Here is a 24,011-nt window from a genome sequence, read left to right as displayed (position 1 = left end):
GTGCATAATCAATTTTTATGTGACGTCAGTGCTATGCGGGTACGTGATTGGTCAATCAGTGGTACGGTCGTAGTTGGTCCGTGCCTGTTTCACGTGGCTTGTTCTTACACTGTACCGCGGAATGAGATGAAGGTCCGTGTTCAGGTAAGCCACCGTATATATTTTTGTGAAATTTTCAAAACATACACCCAATTGAGTTTCAGAGTCAATAAAATTTCGTTACACGACCAAAATTAAATGCATTGCCAGAAAATCTGATTTTGTCGGGTGGTTCTGATTGATACGTACGATTTCTCACTTTCTAGCTTGATTCTTTTTGTCCGAACTTGCTAATCCAGATAATTATAAACCGATCGAGAAAATGGCAGCTACGCTTTTGACAATCCTGTTTACATGTATATCAAATTAAAAGCTTTTATTTTGAAGAAAACAAAGGATCTCCTTCACACAATGTGGGCGATTAAGTTGTGGATTGTCCGTCCGCGGTCGGACTGAATCGGTTTGCGATCCAAAACTACGAAAATCTGTCTTCAGTTTCTTCACGGTACGTACAGTTTTTACGTTGCGTCTGGACAGGGCCCAACAAATACTCCTCCGTCGTACCAGTATACGACGGCGGAATATTCGTTGGGCCCTGTTTACGGGTCTACGTTGTATCCAGATCTGAAGACGGTACTGCATAATTTCCAATATAAATGTCGACAAACTTATCCCAACGTAGCGCAATAAACTTGTTCGTACTTTGGAAACTTAGGATGGCAGAATCGGGGAAATCCAGTGGACAAAATCGGGGCGGTGGAGGTTGTAGCAGAGCGGCGCAGGCATAATTTGTATTTTGGTCCCGACGCAGGTCCTGCAAAATAATATATAGTACAGGTGTCACGAGCGTAGTTTTTTTACCCTGACTAACATTTTCTTGAAAAGAATGTCCAGGCTGCGTGTTAGTTGATTCGATCTGGCTGAAGAAATGGATGCCCCAGTGGATTAATGTTGTCTTTTTCCATGTACGGAGATGTACTGTACGTTGACCCGTCAGGAAAGTATTCCTGGTGATCCTGTGCAACCCAGATCATTTCGGAGGGGCACGTGATACCTTTTTCCTAAAGGTAAATCGTTAATCCCATTTCATGAGATTTCGTGAATCAGTTGTGCCAAATCAAAATTTCAAATCAAGCCAGCACTCTTCGTGAACAGACTGCTTGGTGGTGACATTAATATCTACACCAAGGGTGCACAGATCGATACCGTAAGCATTATTTTACAGTCATTCTTGCACGTTGGATAACTCAGTGTAGTTCTTTGTTTATCGTGATCGGACTTCGAAACATCGGACTCTTCAATTTAAAAGGGGTTTAACACGTATCCCACGATTTTAAAGACATGCCAACATGCATGTAATTGTAGTGAACGGAATGCAGTGCCCATGTGTGAGCATGCAGCATTTCCCTTCGTCACGTTCACAGGTCAGTGACACCACTTAAGGCATAGCGTGTGCGGTTTACCCAATACACGTGTCCGTTGTCAGGCCAACCCTTTTTAGTGGTATATTGAGGACACCCTGCATGATATATCAGGAACGTGTATTACGCTAACGTGTGTGTGATCAATATATCATGTCATCGCGTGAACCTTTACTCTGGCCTTACCTGTAAATGTCTCATAAAGCTGACGTGTTGCTCATGCGCATAAATCACTCATCAACAATGGCTGCTTAGTTTCCATTGTCAGTCAATCAAGATGCTGGACGGATGCAGACAGTTAAAAAGCTGATTTTTCCCATTTTTGGCACATCATTTTAAGCCTATTGCATTTACAAACCACAACCAAAAATAAATCAAACGTGCGTTTGATACACGACCCTCTCTCATGGAGGTGTTTAGACGCATTGAAACCCCACTAAATAAACGACATTTTGAAATCGCTGTTGTAATGACGCGATCAAGATTAACTTTATCGCAACACTTTGATTGTGAAATATATCATTCATAATTTGACATCTCTGACTCAGTTTAATAATTATAACAATGGCCACCAAAGATGGTAAGCAGTCAAGAAAGCCTAACTTTTCTGAGAATGAAAAGTTGACCATTCTTCCTGAATGGGAAAAACGATAAGAGGTGCTGAGGCCTAAATTTTCTGTGAAAATAACAGCAGCTGCCAAGCATGATACCTGGCAAGAAATTACCGATGTGCTAAATGCACATTTTCCTTCTGTCCAAAGGGCCCAAAGTGCCCGGTAGTGGGTGTCTGCTTCGGTTCTAGTAGGGGGTGCCAGATGTCGCTGAGCTTGAAACTGATGTCTAGGGATACGGTGTTGTGTCCAACAGGCTATGGTTGTCTCTCGCTGCTGGTCGGTGTGGATTGCTAGAAGTAATAAAAAGTTGGGAAACTGTACCTCTAAGATTCTTGGTTTTTGATAGATAACACTTCAGTGTACGAATCGGACACCAGAGCTTGTCCCCATCGTCTCCCGTATGCGAAGCGATAGTTGGGACAAAAATGTCTGGTGGCTCAAAGGAAGGAGACTGCTTTTTGGTTAGGAAGCCGATAGATGGAATAAGGCGTATGCCGTGTGGTCCCCAAAGTAGGTGTCCCTTAGCATTTGAAAGGGCTTGCAATTCGCAGCCCCTCCTGGAAGTGGTCACAGCTAGTAAAAAGGCTAATCTAACACTGGCATGTAAGTAGGGTGGCATTTCTTAAAGGTTCAAAGGGCGCACCTGTGTGCATCCTTAGAACTTTGCTCAGATCCCATGACATGACTAAGCATTTATATGTGGGCGCTCAATAAACATGCCACGTAGGAGATAATAAAGGGCGGTATTATTGGATATAGAGGAGCCGTCTAAAAAGTCAGAATGTATAGCGGCCAAGGCTGATCTATAGTTGTGGATCGTTGAGACTTGTAAGCCCAGGTTGAAAAGGTACATGAAAAATTCTGTTAAAGTATTTAAAGAATCGTCGGTTGGAGCCACAGCATGTTCGTTGCACCACGTAGTAAAATGTCGTATTCAGCTGTCGTACACCTTGCGGGTTGAAGGGCGTCTTCCTCGCGCGGTCATGGCTGCTGCATCGTGAGAAAGTCCTGCCAAGCGGAAGGATTGTTGCACAATGTCCAGCACGTTAAGTGAAGACTTTCTGGTGCTGGATGAAGAAGTCCTGACTTCGGCAGTCGAAGGATGTCTGGCCTTGCCGGAAGGATGAAGGGCCGGTGAACCAGGAGCCTGGTCAGCCTGGGGAACCACCAGGAGTTGAGTATTGTCTGTTGATGCAAAGAGATCGCAGTGTGATCTTTCTATTGCCGAGAACAGGGATTTGACTATGTCGGCATGAAGGGTCCATTCCGTTCTGCAAATTGTGCCGTGAGACAGAGCGTCTGCTATGGAATTGTCCAGCCTTGCAATGTGGATTGCTTGCACGTTGATTGAGTGATCCGCGGCCCAGCATAGTAGATGCGTCAGGTTCAACTTTTCATGGTTGATAAGAAAGCCGAGACGGGAAGTGATGTCGCAGGTGAAACAGGTTGCGACTATGGCTTTGTCTCGAGATCGGCCAACGATCAACCACTCGTCTAAGTACTGGAAAATAAAAATGTCTAGTTGGCGCAGATAAGCTGTAATGGTGTTGGTAATTCGTGTGAAGACCCTGGGTGAAGTTGATGGGCCGAATGGCAGGGCCCGGAGATAAGCTGTAATGGTGTTGGTAATTCGTGTGAAGACCCTGGGTGAAGTTGATGGGCCGAATGGCAGGGCCCGGAATTGGTAAGCTCTCCCTTTGTATATGAATCGGAGGAACTTGCGGTCCCGATCGTGAATGGGTATGTGGAGATAAGCATTGCAAAGATCGATCGATGAGGCCCAGGATGGAACCGGTAGGTAGCGTACCACTGTCAAGAAAGTTTCCATACGAAACTTCTTTGGACGTATGAATTTGTTCAATGACTTCAGGTTGATGATACGACGCCAGTTGTCTGTTCCCTTCTTGGGTGTAAGGAAGAATGTTGGAACGAACCCTACTCCCAACTGGTCGGGTTTAACATAACAATAGCCCGTTTCTGAAGAAGGGAATTTATCTCCGACTCCTGCGCCACGCGTTGGTCCTTGTTGTGGGAAACAGGAGTCGGACGTAGTATCGCCTCGGACGGCGGGGTGCTTGTGAACTCGAGAGAATATCCATGGGCGAGAGTTGAGAGGACCCAGCTGTCCGAGGGGATGTTTTTCTAGACCCCCGTGGACAGTTGAAAGCAGCCACCGACGGGTTCGGAAACGGCAGTCACTGAAGGCAAAACGGAACAGTCATATGCAGCGTCCCTCAAACGAACGGGGAGCACGCGATGAATTCCCCGCGGCGCTGGAAGGTTTGACTCGCCTTGGGAGTGACGTGGGATGATGCCCGGCGTTGGCTTGATCGTAGAAGAGGCCGGCGAAAAGGGCGACACATCAAAAAAGTCTGGCTTGAAGTGGGCCCGTCTTGGCTGACATTACGTTGCTGAGTTCGCTGCAGAGTCAAAGACGGTGGCTTGCGGGAGGATGGTTTCTTGGCCGCATCGACCCGCTTAGCCTCCACCTCAAGCATGTCGGCAACTGCTGATGGCAAGATTTAACTCCTTCGTAAGGAATATGCATCGCATCAAGGGCGTTGGATCTTCTCGTTGAAGTTGCCAGACAGGATATTCGAGCAAGCACGGGCGATGTATTCCGACAAAAGGAGAAGAAAGGCCGTGCAGCGGAGCCCGAAGGGGTCAGCTTTGTCAGGCTTTGTGAGCATGGATTCCAGCAGGGACTTGTCTTTATTCCAGTATGTCGCCTTAGCAGACGGTTTTCCCAAATCAGCAGAGATTTTGTGTTTGGCTGCTTCTGGAAAGTCTGTAATTGACAAGAAATTCTTAAAATCTTCCGGAGGGAAATGATAAAATGCTGTTGCTTGGTTAGGAAGGGCACGCTATTCCTTTGACTTATCAAGGGACTTGAAGATTTCTACACATGAGTGGTCAAGCGGGAGTTCAGGAAAAATAGGTCCCATAGACTCCATTCAAGCCGCATGGCGTTTGAACGAGCCGTGGCCAGAGTCCTCTTCGGGCGGAGTGGCTGATGGCAGGCCGAGCACTTAGAGTGACGGCACTGACAGAGCCAACTGCATCCTCGTCCGAAGAAAATGCTGGTTGTACAGTCAGAGACAGCTCCGTACCTCGCTCTGAGGCACGGGTGCCCTCCCGGGGGGCGGCCCGTTCTGACGGCTCGGAAACGCCCTGCTCTTACGAGTCCGGTGTAGAACTCCGTCCCGTGTCTCGGTTGACTTGCAGCCGAGGGAGGTGGAAGGGTCTGGTCTGCTAAGAACGGGTCCGGAGCGGTGGAGGCCAATGGTGGCTTCATTAATAGATAGAAAGACCAACATCCACTGCAAAGAATAAGCCCCTGATCGGAGCGGTGTCTCTTCTTAGATTTCGAAGAACTCGATAAAGAGGGGGAACGTTTGTGCTTCCCGGTAGTGGATGACCCGACAACGGAGATAGTAGGCGGGGCCGTGGGCGACGGAACACCCGGGGAGCATTCCCGGTCGAGGTCGGCGGGAACTCCTGGTCCTTCCGCCTGGAAGGACCAGGAGAGATAAGGTCCGATGACCCGGTAATGCCCAGTTGAAACCCCGAGCCTCGAATGGGCTTCGGTGGTTTGAAGCCCCGGGGGCATAAAGGCCCAAGAGGCTCTGCGGAGCCTGACGAAGAACTGCCCGGCTGCGGGGTATCATGGCTCGGTGGTGCACCAGGCAGGGTGGGTCCCGGCACTTGCGAGGAGCCCGAGCCGGTGGCTTCGAAAGCTGGGCCGCAATGAGTACGCCCAGAAACTGCTGGAGAAGTAGTCTTCTTTGCTAACTGATGGTGGGTGTTCTTCGGAGTCGCCGGGGGAGTGCTGGCTGGAACCCCGAGTGGGTTCCTCTGGGCCATGGCGGTCGGAGGGCGTGGCATGCGGTGATGGTAAGGCGGGCCCGGAAGATGTCCGCTTGGAGTACTCCCTCGGAAGTCCCGGTTGGCTCGCAACGCCAGCGATTGACCAAAGAGACAGGGTCCTTGCCAGATTGTGGCGGTGTCCCTGCTCGGGTCTTCCACAGTCAACCACGGAGCTTCCCCGTCAGCTCCGTGGGGCCGAACGAACCAGGGGCCTGGCCAGATTCCAGCTGGAGCCCCCTTGACAACGGCAAGGCCTTTTCCTTGTCTTAGTAGCCGGGGAAGAGGGGGGAGTATGACAGATCCTGACAGCGACCCCCTGAAATCACATATGCAGCAAGGTATGAGAGAACCCCTCCTGCTTTGTGTTGGTCATTGTCTCGCAGGAATCTGGGGAATTCCTTTCAGACATCTTGGGGGATGTGTTAAGTAACAATAGTCTGGAATGTGTACAGGGATTGGACATGTTGGGGGGTACCCCTCGGTCCCACTTCTTGCTGGGTATATGAAATCAACCGAGTAAGGCCTAGAATCAACCGGTAAGGTAGACACGGGCGTAGAACCTCCTAGTACTGACAGTAAATACCTGCAGGGTGCACATAAGAAAAACAGAAGAAAAACACCCAAAAAAATATAAAAGAGAAAATAGGTAAAAATTCAAGGTCATACTTTATTCAAAAAGGTGATCAAATTGACCCGAAACCGATGAAGCAAAAACGGAAGCTCGAAATCGAAGATGCCTCGAAAGACATGTCCGCTACTTTACGGCACTGAGAAAAGAAGGAAGATCATGGCGGCGAAACCGCGTTCCATTGTGGGAGGTCTGGGTGCACTACGCGTGATCAAATCCTTTCAGCAAACAATAATAGGTTCCTGGGAAATTTGCATATGTAGTGACTGTTTGGGTACGTAGAGCGCAGTAGACTGTGGCTTTTAAATGTTGAATTTAAAAGTTGCATTCAATCCTCGTTAATTTTGAAATAACATGGGATTTAGGGCTGGTTCGCCATTATCCCATTTGTCTTGTTTAAGCTACTTATGAAGAAAGGTTGCAGACACTGATTCAGAAATGAGAGGAACTTGTGTTTTAGAGTAGGAGCACTGCATAAATTAAGGGAGCCTCAGTCATCTCATTTTCTAAGAAAAAAGGTTTTCCTAATGTTTTGTACATGAATTATGATATATTCAAACCTCAATGTAAATATTTATTTAATATAATTGCATTTTAAATATAAATACACATATGTATATATATTATTCCAAGGTACAAACAAATTAAAATGTGGAAAAGTCTTTCAAATTGAAATTGGCGTAACGTTAATGTGTTATTAATGTGTCAAATTCAGTTGAAATGTTGAATCCTGTGTAAGTGTATATTTTATTTCTGAAAATGTGATTAGTGTGACCAACCAACAGTCACGGAATAGATCAATTAGTCAGAATGACAAATTAATCTTTTTGCATGACTGATTCATTTTTATGTATTACAAATTAATTTTTATGCATTACTTTTTAACCCTCCTTCTGTTTTAACCGTCAAAACAGTCAAAAATGCCTTCCACTTGATTTCTCCCAGCACACAAACCCATATGGGAAATTTGACTGATTTTGACTGATATGACAACTGTGTCAAGAATGTATCTAAGCATAGGAGGGTTAATATTTTGACATTACTAATTAAGTATAGAAGCATGAAATGTCACCAAACTTGATGCAAGAAGTTGTGACATCACCATCCACCATAAACTTGAAGACAAAAAACCCTTCATGAAGATTTCAAACATGCTGAGCAATGGGAAATTTTCCACTTCAGTGAATTTGTCCTTTGTTAAAAACCATTTTTCAATTGTTACCTTTAGCACATTATTACACATGAGTGACTTCTCATGGAAAATTTACTCTTTCAATTTTCTTTTTTGTATTTGTTTTGTAAAAGGGAGAGGACTACGGAAAACAATTAAGCCACCGTAGCAATGGTGGAGCTACAAGCTACAGGGCATGTCAAGTGCACTTGTGTACTGAGCATGAACACCTCGCAGCGCTGCAGCAAGCCTGCAGTTAGTGCGCAATGTAAGCGCGTGCAAGCTGGTATCATTTTGCCATTCGCAACCAATTAAAACAAGCAAATGCCATATGTCGTTTTCATTCTTGCGTTTGAGACTGTGGTGATGCAGATTTGCAAATAATGGCTGCCCTTTACAAAGCACAAAAAAGATGAGTTTAAGCGAATCACAGTAATGTTGCATAAAGATTGTTTTCTCATATCATAAGATCCTTCTGATGAAACTTTCATAAAATCAACGGATCAAGACCATGAACCAGTAGAGTCATGAGTTTAAAGTATTATGTAACCTGTACTCTGGCTTATTCGTCCATACTTTCATTCACGGTATCTGTATGAGATTGAGAAAGATACATGTACCACTCCAAGCAAGAAATTTAGCTCATTAACGCAGTTGACACTAATCCACTTAAATCCCCATTATTTATCAGTGGAGGGCCGGAGAAGTAAACTCTCAATTCAGTGACTTTGAAATGCTGACGGGCCAGACCGGCCAGTACAGGCCAAGAGAGGCAGTTATACTGGCCGAGCATTATACTGGCCACAAAACAGGCACGCAGTCTCGGCCTGCAGAGACACCGGCTGGCAGTGGACGCTACGCCTTTCACTGTGGTCAAAAGTGTGTCAGGTGAGACCATTAACATTCCCCTGTGATTTTCTAGCCAACTCCACGCTAGGGGGTCATCCAGATTCCGGCTACTTCATTTTATATGTACTATGCCTCATTAGTATGTACATGGAGGATGTGTTCCTTCCTCCATGGTATGTACTACTACTAGGCCATTGTGGGTTATGCCTGCCCAACAGCTGGTCCAAATGGGCAAGGTTGCTGGCTGGAAGTGTTGAGACAACGGATTAGATCTCATTTAGCACTGTTAGCCTTTGATAGCCATGGTTCCTAAAGTCTTACCTTTATTGCCTCATGCGATAAGAAAGTGTTTTACTACAGACCATTGTGCTCATGATTTATTGAGAGAACTTCAACTTTTTGTGTTTTACTGAAGACTCTCTGACTTGGACAGTGTTCTTTACAGTTTGCTATTGCCACTGCTGTGTCTTGTATATCTTAAATTGATATTCTCTAACTTGTATAATCATTCTCTATTTCTTTTCCTTCAGTCAAGTACACCACCTATTTCTCCTACATGCAATAAAGTTTATGCACACTTGTAAACCAAGAAACTTCCTGTGCCACATAAATGAAACATGGATGATCCTCTTATACTACATATATAAACTCGTAATTTTTACCAGTGGCTCTAGCAATTTTCAAGGAGCACACAGCCTGTTTTTTTTTACAGAGTGGTACTTATTTGGGCTAAAAGTAAACACTGTAAGAAAGTCAAGGCACTTAAATTTTTCCCAAGATCAAACGAGCCTTGAAATAATGTATGAGGACCAAGTCCTTATATACATCAACCTACCTTGTTCATTATGTCAGTCTCCAATAAATCTGCTAATTCTGATGCAAATACCTCAATATGTGCAGGTTGGAACATCTCTCCGCAGACTCCTTTGTGCGTTGCCACCTTAGCTTTTGTCATAGGTTTCACTTTACTACCTACCCTAAAAGTACAAGAAAATAAATTGACGTCAGACTAATTGGTGAGTCAGAATGTAAATTTCAGTTTATAGTTGGTGTGCTACCGGTACATGCTTCCTTTACTATATTTTGTTCCTCAAAGTCAAAAGTCTTTAGCCACACCAAAGAAATAAGTGTCGTCAAAGTTATCGAAGCAGAGAGTGCAAGATTTTCAATTTCAAAAAACTGATTTAAAAAACTGATATACAGTCGACTCTCGTTATTACAAACTTGGCTAGAACAAAACTCTGGTTATAACAAACACAAGTCTGTGGTCAGTCCTGGCGAAATCTGTTACAGTGAAATAGCAATGTGTGAAATTCCTGTTACAACGTATGGTTTTGTGGCTCCATTGCCTGAAAACCATTGTTGACAGCCCATTTATAACAAATGTTTGCGAATCGCGGTGGTGAAAACATGTGCGCAGTGCATCACACTGGTTCCTGCCGGGCCAAACCGTTGTCAAAGAAGGCATGAGGGAAATGTGGCAACCAGTCAATGTACAGTTCCTGCCAAAAAGGGTCACTGACGTTCCACTGCATGTACAGTGTACATCTTATAGCCTACGAATGCAGCAGTTGCAAGTCGAAAAACACTGCTGTAACAAATTTTTCTGTATGTTCATTCACAAAAATTGATCTCATATCTATGTTTGTGTTTTCTGTGTTCATGTGTTAAATTTGAAAATGTACTGCTCGTACTCGAAACGAGGCTAATCGCCTGCCCCTCCAGATGTGTCACGCATTCTTACAATGCGATACACAGACATGCTTTGCCAGTTTCCTGTAGTCATGACAAGCGTAAAGCACCAATAAAAATCAGTGATTTTCTACATTGAGTACACAAACGTCAAAAAAAAATTCGCTTCCCAATTCCGATAAAAATACGCCCAAATACGTTCGCTTGACTACTCCCACATCTCAAGAGCCCAACTAATTGCTGAACACTGAATTATTCATATTGCTGCAAAAAAACCTAGCGTACTCACCAATGAGACTGTGCATTTTCAAGACGTACATTTTGCAAGACACAGCTTATCCAATTGCAATATTCCTTCATAATATCATACTCCTTCAGCGACCATCTCACGTGCGGGCGGCAGCGCCACAGTGGGCGAGTGAACTCAGACTATCTATGTCTACAGCTAGTGTCCAAAATCATAAGACAGACGGATAATTAAATAAGAATGTCTCTCTGTGACACAATTTGTGTTGGAAAGACTATTTGCATGGATGGGGGCTCCATTTGATAAGTCTCCACATACTTGCATGTACACCCAGACTTGCATGTACACCCAGGCATACATGTGCATGCACTTTAGCTTCGTTTTTATCCATGGCGATTGAAAGCCTTTCAAAAATCCCTGGATCGATGCTGTCACATGTATTTGCTTTTTTTAAATCTCACATGCACATTAAACATGTTTTCATATGACAGTGAATTTTATTATTCTAAACAGATCACAGTATACTTGATTAACTATAACCGCGAGATCTTTTTGCAGTGCATGCATAAACGTGCATATGTACAACAATGCACCGAAGTCATTGCCCTGTGTTCCACCTATAACGAATTTCGAAGAGAACGAACGTTTCTACGTGGATTTCGTAATGAGAGTCGACTTTATGTTGAAATGCAGTTTTGACTTCAAGAAGCATTATCAGCTGCAAATTTTGTGAAGCGGGTGTTCAGTTAAGAAAATTCGCAGAGCAAATTCGGTACCAACTTACGTAAAAAAATTATGTTCACGTTCGCGGTTATTATGTGAGAGTTGGCAAATATTGAACATAATTTGCCCTCTGGCGAATTTTATAGCAGCAAATGCATTATGACATCATTATCGGTGTGAACCTGCATTAAAGGAAACTGTATTAGGGTCCATTATTCTACCTTTACATCATGAATTTTGAGTTGTACTTCACGCGAATGCGATGTGAAGTAAAATAACGTCACTATTCAAAACTTCCCCTTCCCAAAACCCTGTGCCTGTACAGGGCATTGTACACTTGAGCAGATCACCTGAGTGCTAATGACTTTACGCATATGCATGATGTATGTCGATAGACGAGGTGCGCCCTGGATGGTCCATCACGTTCATATGACTCGGCTCTTCCATTTTCTTCAAGGGGAGGGATGAAACCCCATGTAAACAATGCCAGGAAAGCTTACAGCAAACAAAATATTTTTAATCACTTTACACGGACAGTAATTATGACTATAAGCAAACAGAACTTTTTCTTTCACAAAGATACAATTAATAAAAAGAAATAAATACAAAAAAGAATAAATGATCCCTATTTTGGTGAATGAATTCAACCCGGCACCAGTTTACAATTCAGCCTTCCCACGGCGGAGGAATTACGGGGAACAATTTGGTATATCACAGATCACAAAATTAAACACTGATTTGTAATACAAAATTTCCGACAAATACAGAAGACTCTATCACAATGTGTACATTCGTTGGGCATGGTGCATTGCCAGCGTGTGGCTGCTCAGAGCAGGTGATCGCGAGTATATGTTGTGCATAAGTGGCGCAGTGCTGCATGCTCTGCGGGGCCTGGCGGGTACTGTGTAGTTGCGGGTACATACATGTACATTCAACTAATTGCATGTCATCACTGAACCTGTACCAATCATTTATGTCAGGAGTTCCGAACTCAGATTAGTATAATAGCTGACGATTATAATGAATATGCCCTTCCAATCGCAGATTGGCCGGACTCTCCTGTACACCCAGGTCATGAAATCAGCCGTTCCAATTGCAGACTTTCCAGTTGACATTGATATTTAAATGACCTGACCTAAATTTGGATAGGGCGTTCTGAACGTGATCGGAAAGTGGTGGAATATTCATGTTTGCAGATTAACATACACCGTTCTTGCCGCATACGGTCATCGTTGTCAAATGCTCTTTTGTTAAAAAAAGTTCGCGAACTCCAGCAGACTTCCCTCAAGAAGAACAGTCAGGCCTTACTGGTAAGCCCCCTAAGGTATCGGAACGGTATCACGGCTTGAGCTCTATGAACAGTTGGACCCAAGTACACAGCGACATACTGTACATGTACATGTATGTGACTGATTTGCCAAACAGAGGCCTAGCAGCTGATTCCATTCTAAATGTGTGTAGGAAAATTTTAATAAATCGTTGTTGTGAAGGCTCTCATACAGATAACAGATGCCTTCAAGCTGCTAACTTGTCTGAAACTGCTTAAATATAATAACTCTTCCCTCAAGTATAGGAAAAATGTTGATTACTCAGTTACTTTTATTCCAAATTCTAACATTATGAAGTTCTAAATAACCTCCCTAAACTTCTCAGTGGTATAGCCAGCAGATGTCGTTGTTTAGCCTTTATTCAATGCTTTGACCATTAAAGGCAATATGAATAATTCACAATTTACTGATGACTGAAGGATGCTGGCCAATGATTGCAGTCACAGTCTCGCAACATCATTTTGGCACTGGCTAAAATGGGCGGGCATCTGGCACACTTTCTAAGATTGGAGCTGCACAGTGCGGCCACGTGGTAGGGTTTCCATGCCTGTCATCTGATTTGTTGAAAGGGACCATGCCACAATGGGACTGTAGATAAATTAATCAAAGGCATTCTGTCTGAACTTTTAAGGTCTGCTAGTGCAGTAAGTAATCACATTTACTATTACATTGGGAAATTCTCATTTGTGTAAAATTTTTATATTCATTTCACAAGTGTTTTGAGTTCAATAAACCGTTCAATTGATAGAAAGGAACAATAATTTGAAATTATACTGTGGGGAGCTGCCAATGTTTGATCGTGAGTGGAGCACACCTCAACCTTTCACCTTTATGTTTATATTGTTGCATGGCAACATATCTCATCACTTTCAAACTTACATGTCGTTTTTATACACCTGTATTAGAAATAGTTCTGGTTTCTCTTATGATGGATGTGCTTGAATTGCCTGGGATTCCCTCAAGACACTTTTGGAATAGTCTTTGTTACATTCCTGGATTTAATAACAGGGCAGTATCAAAGTTATTTAGGGGCATTGTATGTTTTTACTATTTATACCGCGCACGGAGACGCCATTCCCTGCTAGTTTTTGCTGAGCCCACTGTGTCCCGTGCGCGTTCCTCTTCCATGGCTGCCACTTCACAGACAGAAGGCCCAGCTTTCCGCCCGGCTTTTCGTCATATTTTTGCCTTTGCAGAGGCTTCAGGCCTGGGCCTGCGGACCTTTCTTTTGGTACCTCAAGCATCAAGTTCTCCAGCAGTTTGAGATAGCCAAGGCTGGGTTAAGTTTGTATTGTACATGTATAAAGATTTGCAATTGAAGGAAGAGCTGTTCAAGGAATGTACTTTTCCTCATCGATTGACTTTATAAATGTATCAATTCTTGGGTTGTATGTAGTGTAGACCAACTATACCCATTGAAAATAACTATACCCAATAGAGATAACTTCGAAGTTTGACTGAATTGTTGAGATTCCTCTCGCAGATACTATTTAGACTCTAATTGTGCTTGTGTCACTTAAACATCATCCCATTCGACCATTTCTTTTATTCGCTATTTTGGTTTGATTGTGGAGTTAAGTTCCCTTTTATTCAGTATTTAAATTAAGATTATTTCGGCTTGTTTCTAGTACAACTTTACCATTTTCCTTGTGCTTTATGCAGCAATTAGGGTGTACATGTACATGTATCTTCTTTTGTTGTATCCTGTTTTATATGAAGCTAGAGTCTTATTTTCTCTAGACATGTGTCTCTTTGCTCTGAGGTCTACAGCAGCTCTCTTCCATACATGTACAGTATAAAGATTTGTAATTGAAGGAAGAGCTGTTTACATGTAGAGATGATTCTAAATCTAGTTACCACTGTTACTTTTAGCTGTATTAGTTTCTTATTAGTTTAAGGTTGGCTTATTTCTTGTGTGCTGCTTACATTTCTGTTTACTGATGGCCTTCTATAGTTAGTAATTTCATGTAAAATCTTTGGAATGTAATCGTTGATGGACTAGGTCAAGTCTATGCATTGCATCTCTTAGCCCACAAGCCAGTCCTGAGTTTTGTTTACCTTTTAGATTAAGTGGATGACTGCCTGGGCTAGCAAGTTTAAACACTCACATGCCTTGCTCTCCCTAGTGTATTGGTTGTGTAATAGAAGGAAGTGAGATTATGTGTCTTTTAATGTAGGCTTCTTGCTAAATTGGTAATTTCCAATGCAGATTTGTACAGAAAGCAGACCAGGATTATGTTGCATTTTTTGCCAGAGTTTATATTTGTATTTATGTTTAAGCACAATTTGCCCAAGCAGTTTGCTTTGACAATTATTTTGATTCGCTAGTTTCTCCATATTTTGCGTGTTGTTGTTTCAGGGCTTATTCTTAATATTTCTTTTATTTTGTATCTGTCAGGGTCTTCTTTTTCCTGCAATGTAGCAACGCCATTTAAAGAACCAGATCAGTAAATGTACACCATCCTTCTTGTGCATTTTCTTGTGTCACACATCCCTTAACGCGAGTTTATTCTCCACCCTGCAGAGACTCAGGATCCGCCCCCAGCATGCAAGTGCTGCTGCTACAAATAGCTGGAGAAATATGCAAAAGTAATGCATAACAGGTAAGGGGGGTTCCAGAAGTTGACTTATGTGTTGACATAAGAAGGTCTTTGTAAGGCAAGTCAGTATGGCTGTAGATTTCAAATATTACTATAGAGGATACATATCTGGGGAACAATGGGTGGTTCAACATCATTAAGTGGGACAATGATGTCATTGATAACAGAAACACATATATGGTCTTTAAAGGGTCCAAGAAAAGTGGTTTTAATTTTTAAATTATATCCAGACTGTAGAAGTAAAGTGTTTTGTTTAATGGAAGAATATTTTTACTTTAAGGTTTTTGGGGAGCCAGCCCCGCCCCCGACTTGTATCTCAATAAGAGAGAAAATCCGCGTATCTGTGACATACAATTTGAGAAGACATGACCTTGGCGCTAGTGCATCAAATGCTGTCAAGTGGATTTTTTGGGTCCAGTTTGGAAAATTCATTTTTTGGGGTTTTACAGGGATTCCAGTAAGGCCTAACTGTTCTTCACGGGGGAAGTCCGCTGGATTCCACAAACTTTTTTTTAACAAAAGAGTACTTGACAATGACGACCATACACGGCAAGAATGGTGTATGTTGAAACATGAATATTCTGTTCACTCTGTGTTCAGAATGGCAAACTCAAATTTAGGTCAGGTCATTTAAATATCAATGTCAAGAGCAACCACATGATAGCAATGCACCCTGTCCACGTAAAGTTTGTACACACCAAGCTTGGCTAGTCAGTTCACACACACTACACAACTTGACAGTCACGAGCAACCACTATCTTGTCTCTTTTCTCCATGGTACAGACAAGTCAATCGTGTGGGCCTAGTGCCAGTGAATCAAAACCATGACTAGTCCAATCCAGACATGATTGCACTGAGCATGAACATGATCCTTCTTGCTTGAAGATATTTTTATTCATAAGCAGTGCCATGGATCTATACTTTAAGCTTTGGGATTGTTGCATTTTTTTGCATGTCTGTGAAACAAAAAGAGGATTTGCAATGACTGTACACATCATGCCAACCACATGTGTTGCTGCAGGCTGTGGCAACACCTGTATTATAAAGATGGCCATGCCTGCATGATTTTGCAACCAAAGTGAAATTTAGAACAATTTTGACTTTGAAAGTCAGGCTGACTAGGGTCAAATGGTCAGAACCGATGGCAAGCTCCAAACCAGTGCACATTTTGACCAAAGTGTTTTCTTCCAACTTGTAAGACTTGTTTGGGATTAAATTTAAATGATTACTGAAGTCTGATGCTGCATCTATGATCTCTGGGAAATCAAAGAAAGCCCTTGAACGAAGATGAAGAAGAGCTTTAGTGAAAGGCTAATGACAAAGGGTACAAAATGCTTCCAAATCGGCTTGGCCTATTCCACTCAATATGCTCACATGTATGGGTTGTGGGTGCCCCATTTATGTATGCCACGACATGAACACATAATTTGTATTTATGTTTGAACTTTCCACAGGCACGTAAACTGTTCATGTCTAATGTCTATGCTCCTCTTGGGTCCAGATGTATTAAATAGGTGCCTGGCTGTAATTTTGCTGCTATTTTGGGTTCTCAAATGTATGTCACACATAACAATGTCATTTGTCAAGAATAAAACATTCCATTTGAGGGGTCAATAAATTTAAACAACCAAAAAAAGTTTTCTTTTATTTTTACATCCGCCATCATCTTACTGGCATACTAGTAAATCTGTTAAATAATCAGTCAACGGGATGTCCATGGAGGTCTTCATGAACCCTTTATTGTAGATTAACACACCTCTGCCAGTCCTGTTTGCTCTATACTCAAACATACTATAACCGTCAAACAGTACTGGTCAGGGAAGATGTTCAGTGGTCAGGCCCGGGAGGAGTCTCCTGGTTCATTTATCCCTGTCCAGCCTACATATGCAGGGTGGCACCGAACCCTGAAGGTGGGTCGGCGGCGGGAGTGTAGAAACAGGAACATAAGGCGGGTGTCGAAAGAGCGAACACTCACCAGGAGAAACTTCTTAGTCAAAGTATTCACCGCCCAGCCTCGAACAGTGCTGGACATTGTCTGGACTGTGGAGCGCAGGGTCACTCTGCCATGGGCTGTTTCGCTCAGCAGAACATCTTTCAGGTAGCTCTTCAGTGAAGGTGGAGGGAGATTTCAAGCAAACCGCCTGGCAGATTTCAGCAAAAGGAACTCCTCTGAAGCATGACCAGGACGCAGGGACGGCCTGAACGTTGTGGGCCCTGACGTGAGATCGGGTTGTCTCATCATGTTGTGCTGGCCAGTCTCGGTTAGTGAAGATAATGGCCGAGACAGTCCATCGGGCAATAGTGTCCTTTGATGCCGGGTGTAAAGGTTTTGTCATGGTGACGAAGAGCTGGGAATAAGATTCTTGGCGATACTTCGTCGTGGCAAGATACCACTTAAGAGTCGGAATTCGAGCCCATCTCTTGTCAGAGTCGTCTCCTGAAAGTGAGAATGAATATGTCGGAAGGCAGGCATCTGGTTTTTCGTCAGGAACCGGATGGTTCGGATAAGACAAACCCCATATGGCTCCCAGCGGATGTGACCAATGGCAATTGACAGGGCATGTGGCTCACTACCTCATCTCAATGTAACAACTGTGAGGAGGAGTGCCAACTTGATGCTAAGATGCTGGTCAGACTCATCAGCCAGTGGTTCAGTGGGGGAGGACACTTGTACGAACTCGAGGAAAGCTTCCGAGCTCCCAGGATAAGACAAGGCATTTGACATGAGGACTCTCAACAAAAATTTCTCAAAGGAGATATTGGATCGCAGCGTTGTCAGAGAGAGTCGAGCCATCGGTGAAGCTTGAGTGGACAACCAGCAAGGCGGACCGCTAGTCGTGGATTGGGGCAATCTGGAAGCCTGAGTGGAACACATACAAGAAGAAGTCTTCGATGGAACTCATAGGAGCTTTGGTTGGAGAAACATCGTGGTCGTCACACTATCTAGTAAAATGTAGTCGGGTGATATAAATCTTGTGAGTGGACAGTTGTCGACCCCTGACCGAAATAGACGCAGCCTCCGTGGAAGAACCTTACACCCTGAAAGATCATTGGACAATATCCAGCACGTCGAGTGAAGGTTCTCCAGTGGTGGGTGGAGGATCCTTGGCGTGGGCTGACGGAGGATGTTTTGTCAGTCTTTGAAACCACACTTGTTGAGGCCAGAACAGGGCTACGAGGAGGATCCGACATAGCTCCATTCTACCTTGGACACGACCAGTGGGATGAGGGAGATTGGAGGGAAGGTGTATGCCAGAGGGCCCAGCCAGTTGATCCGTTGGGCGTCTGTTGCCCACACCCACAGATGAGGGAACCTGGAGCGAAATGTCGGAAGGTGGGTATTGTCGGCGGGAACGAAGAGGTCGAATAGAGGAAGCTTGATCTCTGCGAAAATCTGGCTGACAACATTCAGATAAAGAAGTCCACTCTGTCAGTCGGACAGCGCCTGAGAGACAGCGCCTGAGAGTGTGTCCGTTGCTGAATTCCGCTAAGTGGACAGTTTGAGCTTGATCCCCTGATTAATTGTCCACATGATGAGCTGTCAAGCAAAGATGCAGGAGTTGAGGAGGGTGAGTGTTGCTCTGATGATTAATGCATGCCACTGCTTGCTAGGTGTCACTCGGGACTCGAGCAGAACAACCTACTAAATGCTGTTAAAAGTGACGAAGGGCGTTGAACACCGCTTGGAGTTTTGACATTTTGATTTGTTTGCCTTAAAAGGCAGTGTCCTAGACCCCAGAGGTGCGGAGTGGAGAAAGAGAGGCTCCCCCATCTGAACAGTGACGCGTCCGTCATCATGGTCACATCCGGATGAAATTAAGGCTGGCCAACATGCAAAAAGAGGCTAAAGTATTTGCTAAGAAATTAACAATGTGCCTTGTTACATTGTACTATGTTTGAAGTGGCTGTTTGTATCCTTGAGTTAGAAGTCATCTCAAATCTTGTCCAGGAAAAGTTGATAAACTACAGAAGAGTGTTGCTGTGCAATGTTGAAGGCTTCTGAAAACTTCCCACAATCTTCCTGGAATGAAGTTATCAGTATTTGTATACACATTCTCCCCTACCCCCCTCCCCAACTTTACGGTTTTGGCCAGGCAGGCCACTCAGGATACCTGTGGTTTTGGTGGCAGAAGAGCCACAGGCAGAGGACTGCACTTCACAGAGCTTTTTGAAAGCTTCATTATATACAAAGTTTTCTTTAACTGATGGGGATGGTCTTACCTCAGGCAAATACTACTTTATTTGTAATTAATCTGGCAATGTTACTGCACAAAAGTACATTAAAACAAGAAGAGATCGTGTTCAGGCCTTGTATCTCAAACAAGCTTGCTGTAATATATTTTTATTAAATCAAAACTATCATGGTACTATATATGGAAAGTTAAGCATGTTGTTGCTTTGCATCCAAGTATTAAATATTCCCATTTATTCGCTACAACAAAGAGCATGAGTGGATAAAATGGTGACATTGACAAAAAAATTACTGAGTATGCCTCTTCATTTTGATTACGTGGGGCGCAGTTTGACATGCAACCATTATAAGCCATTAAAACAGTGAGCACTGACAGTAGGCACACCTCATAACGTCCACAGTATACACGCTTTGGATATGCCCACTACAAAGGAACTCGTGTCCGGAGAGTATGTGAGGCATGGCCAGGCCAAACAGAAGGATATATGCTGGAGCCTGGAATTATTAGATGAAAGGAGCATGTGGATTCACGACAACGTGAAGTTCAGTTAAACTCAGACGCCCTAGGCATGGATACTGAATTGAATGGCGTGATCACCAGTCAGAGATAGAGGGGAGCCTGTCTGGAGATCGTGGTTGATTGTTACTGCGACTGAGTGCCCCCAATGACGAAGTTTCGGCTGTCGGAGAGCTCGATGGGGCATAAAGCGTTGGGGACATAAACGCGGTGAATTCTTCTCAAAAAGTCACAAAAAGCAGACTCTGTATATGCTACAAATTGTCCCCACATGCCCAAAAATATATATTTTACTCGGCCCAACATCGAATCACACACAGAGAGCGCTATCCGGTATTTCAACACGCACGCAGGTGTTCATGTAGATGTACGTGTACAGTATCGTTCGTATGCATGTGTACCCCCAGACTCGTGCAAGCATAACAACGTGACTTTTTGTCACTTCGTGAAAATAGAGAAACACAGAGGCTAAGCCTTTTGTTAGTTGTTTGTTTATAGTTACTACAAAATTAAACAACATTTCGCTTTGAAACTTTGCTAATTTGTTCTTTAGATCAAAGGAAGTAAAATGGTGGGAAAACTCCAGATTGAAAAATATTTGATTTTCCGCCGGCAGGTTTTGTCACTTTGTGAAAACACTGACAAATTAATCAAATATATTGTGATGTATTTAGAATAATACAATTCACTGTCATATGAAAAATGTTAATGTGCATGCGAGATTAAAAAAAGCAAATATATGTGAAAGCATCGATCCAGGGATTTTTAAAAGGCTTCCGAACACCATGGATGACGACGAAAGCTAAATGGCATGCGCATGTAGGCATGTGTGTACCTGCAAGAATGTAAAGACTCATCAACTGAAGCCTCTATCCATGTAAGTAGTCTTTCCAACACATATTGTGTCACAGAGAGACATTTTTAATTTTATTTTCCGTCTGTCTTACGATTTTCGACACTTAGCTGCATGACACGATTTATTGAAAGTCCGAGCTCACTCGCCCACCACGTGGCGCGGTCAGCCGCGTGCGAGATGGTCTCTGAAGAAGCATGATGTTATGAAGGAATACATGTATTGCGATTGGATAGCTGTGTCTTGCAAAATGTACGTCATGAAAACACAGTGTCATTGGCGGGTACGCTGGATCTTTTGCAGCAATTTGAATAATTCAGTGTTGCGCAATTAGTTGGGCTCTTCGGATGTGAGCGTAGTCAAGCGAACTTATTTGGCCGTATTTTTATCGGAATTGGGAAGGGAAATTTTGTTTTGACGTTTTTGTAATCAATGTAAAAAATCACTGATTTTTGAATCGTGCCTTACGTTTGTCATGACTACAGGAAACTGGCACATGATGTCTATTGCATTGTAAGATTGAGTGATGCATCTGGAGGGGTGGACAATTAGCTCTTTGTTCTTGCTGCATCTGGAAATTTAGTGGAAACACACTCATTTCGAATACGAGTAGTGCATACATGAACACAGAAAACACAAATATAGACATGAGATCACTCTTTGAGAGAGAACCTGCAGAAAAATTGTAGAGCTGCAGTCTTATACGATGTACAAGTAGTGGACCATTCGCAACCCTTTTTGGCAGAAATTGTACATTGACTGGTTGCCACATTTCCTTCATTCCTTCTTTTCCAATGGTTCAGCCTGGCGTGAACCATTGCGCACGTGTTTCCACCACCACAATTCGCAAGAATAGGCAGTGGTTCTCAAACATTCATACAAAGTATTTCTTTGAGATTGGATAGCAAGCTTCGATCGGTATACCAGCAGTTGTTGGGAATTTAAAAGTGTGCCTCTGAAAGAAGACAATTGACTTTGTAATTACAGCAGTGAACGGGTTTGTCCAGTGCTGACTATTTCAAAGTCATGAATTTGGGCTAACCAATCACGCACTGACAAACTCTGTGGCACAAAAGTGCAACTTATAAAGAAGGACCTCAAGGACTGCAAGTCAACTGAACTTGACTCTCCTGCAACCATTAAGGGCTAGGGACTGGATTCCAATAAATTAAAATAGATGCGATGGCCACGACTCTCCAAAGTGTCTGTGCCGCGGTCGGATTCCACTAACTGCACCCGGTGTAAAATTTAAATAACAAAAGGGGGCTTTGTTAGTCAGTTCCTTTGATATGGTAAGTTGGCACAGGCAGTGGACAGTCGGCTGGTTGCTAATGGACCTGTGAAAACCGCGGTGTCCACGTTCAAACAGTGGTTCAACCTTTGGACAAGCTCCTTTATGTGGAGAGCGAGGTTTTTGAATTTGAACCCTGTAAAAAATGATTAGTGTTTACACTTCTTATGTGCGGGTGATCTGGTCGTAGAACCCGAAAGAAGAACCTTAAAACCTGCGGTGTCAGCATTATGTCCAGAATGCAGGTCGTGATCAGCTGCAGTGGGCTGAGCCGCCAGGGAGCTGTGACAGAAGCACCCTAGATGGAGAGCCCTAGCCGGTAGCCAGAAGCTGTGGTGATGGATGGCATTCAAAAACCACAGCGATGCAGCAGGCTGATGGGTTAGTAAAGAGCCCACATAGTTTTGTGACGCCTCTAAATGGGCTTGTTTCCGGGGAAAATAGGGTATTGTAACGTCCAAGTCACGTCTGAGCGAGCCGCTGTGGAGTTCGTCTGACGGCTGTAGTTCATGGTGTGTGGCGGTCATTGTAGCCGGCCTTAGCAGCATGGAGCCATCCCAGTGTTTAACCTGGTGAGCAATACCGATGAATAAAGGTCTTCCATGGTAGAAGGGAGATTGCCAAAGGACTTCAGAGCACAGGAACAGGGGGTGAATGTCAGCCGCCAAGACCTGGCTAGCAGGAGAGTAAGCTTACTTGCCTGGAGTGCAGCACCACTCTGCACTAAAGTTGACTGCAATGCAATATAGTGGTGATGGGGGATCTGAGTGTTAGCCCAGTGCCTGGAGTGTGCCGTAGGTAACTTTGACTGAACAGGGACCAGTCCTGTCAGCGCAACATACATGAGGCTGTGCACCATGCTGTGCTGTAGATTCACTAACGGCAGAAGGAGTGAAGCGCAGGGAACCCACTGTGGAGCCTGTTGCCCGCTTGGAGGAGGCAGACTGGCCCAATTTCCAAGTGGAAGAAGCATGGCGAGTAGAAGCTAGTAATGGACCAGGTAGGTGGTGGGCCGTCACCCCTGAGACTCGCTTAGTCATCGGTAGGCAGGGTCGCTCGGGGATGTGGTAGGTAGCACCGCTCGGCATCCGAAGCATAAAGAGGAATAGCTCGCTATGCTCTGGTCAACCATAATCAGGGGTAGTGTTGTAGTAAGGCATGCTCAACCTGATCCGTAAATTATGCAGAATGGACGCCAGAGATCATGGGCAGTGTTGCAGTGCAGCGCACTCCACCCGATCAGTAGGTGTGCAGAGTGGCTGTCAGAGATCAAGAGTAGTGCTGTGGTAGTTACACACTCAATCCGATCAATCCAAGCAGTGGTTGTCGGTGATCAAGGGTAGTGTTGCAGCATAGCACCCTCAACCCAATCTGTAGATATGTGGAGTGAGCATTGAGACCAAGGGTAGTGTTGAAGCACAGCACGCTCAGCCCGGTTAGCAGGTGTACAGATTCCTCATCAGTGATCAAGGCTAGTGTTGCGGCATACTGTACATGTAACACGCTCAACCCCAGCCCATTAACTCCACTGGGTCTTTCCATGACACGGCCGTTAATCTCAGATAATGCACACAGCACCACAAAGGGGTCACCCGCCAAGCCCCACTCCACGGCCAGACCCATACAGAACACGGTGGGCCTTCATTGTTCGAACGCACGCACCACATTGAAAACTAATGGCTGCCCGTGAGCCCCGTTCAATGGCCATGAACAGCACACTACAATGGTAGGTCACATCCAAACAAGCAGATAATGTACAGGAAAAGGGGTAGAAAAGAACAACAAAAATACAAAAATAAGCCCTCTTACCAACAGATAAGAAACCACTCTTTATTTGTAATCAGGAATCAAGTCAATTCATAAACCTGAGAGGTAACAGAACCAAAACTCTGAAAATGCCATGAAGACACATCCGTAAATGATAGGCGCTGAGAAAAGAAGGACGAACATGGCGGTGGGACCACAGTGCATTGTGGAGG

The 24,011-nt window shown here is 44.0% G+C and overlaps 1 protein-coding gene and 1 long non-coding RNA gene across 10 annotated transcripts in view; one reads left to right on the top strand and one right to left on the bottom strand.

Moving 5' to 3' along the window:
- LOC110988584 (uncharacterized) overlaps positions 1-24,011 on the bottom strand; it is a 150,181-nt gene that overhangs the window by 10,419 nt on the left and 115,751 nt on the right. For 7 of the 9 annotated variants that reach the window (XM_087135698.1, XM_087135699.1, XM_022252258.2 and 4 more), the window contains one exon: positions 9,425-9,566. The exons of 1 other annotated variant lie outside the window; for it this stretch is intronic. In XM_087135698.1, the coding sequence (XP_086991824.1) occupies positions 9,425-9,566 (142 nt within the window). Of the gene's footprint in view, positions 1-1,924; positions 2,365-9,424; positions 9,567-24,011 lie in introns of those variants that run through there. One more of the 9 variants, XM_087135701.1, reaches the window with a different exon arrangement.
- LOC147799375 (uncharacterized) lies at positions 123-16,685 on the top strand. The gene is made up of 3 exons (XR_015425010.1): positions 123-144; positions 8,432-8,628; positions 15,104-16,685. It is a non-coding gene; the product is annotated as an uncharacterized LOC147799375 (long non-coding RNA).

The sequence above is a fragment of the Acanthaster planci genome, linkage group LG04 (assembly GCF_054643075.1).
Source record: "Acanthaster planci isolate LZ-2023a linkage group LG04, COTS_SCS, whole genome shotgun sequence".
In the NCBI taxonomy this organism is placed as follows: domain Eukaryota; kingdom Metazoa; phylum Echinodermata; class Asteroidea; order Valvatida; family Acanthasteridae; genus Acanthaster; species Acanthaster planci.
This window is presented reverse-complemented; position numbering and strand designations above follow the sequence as displayed.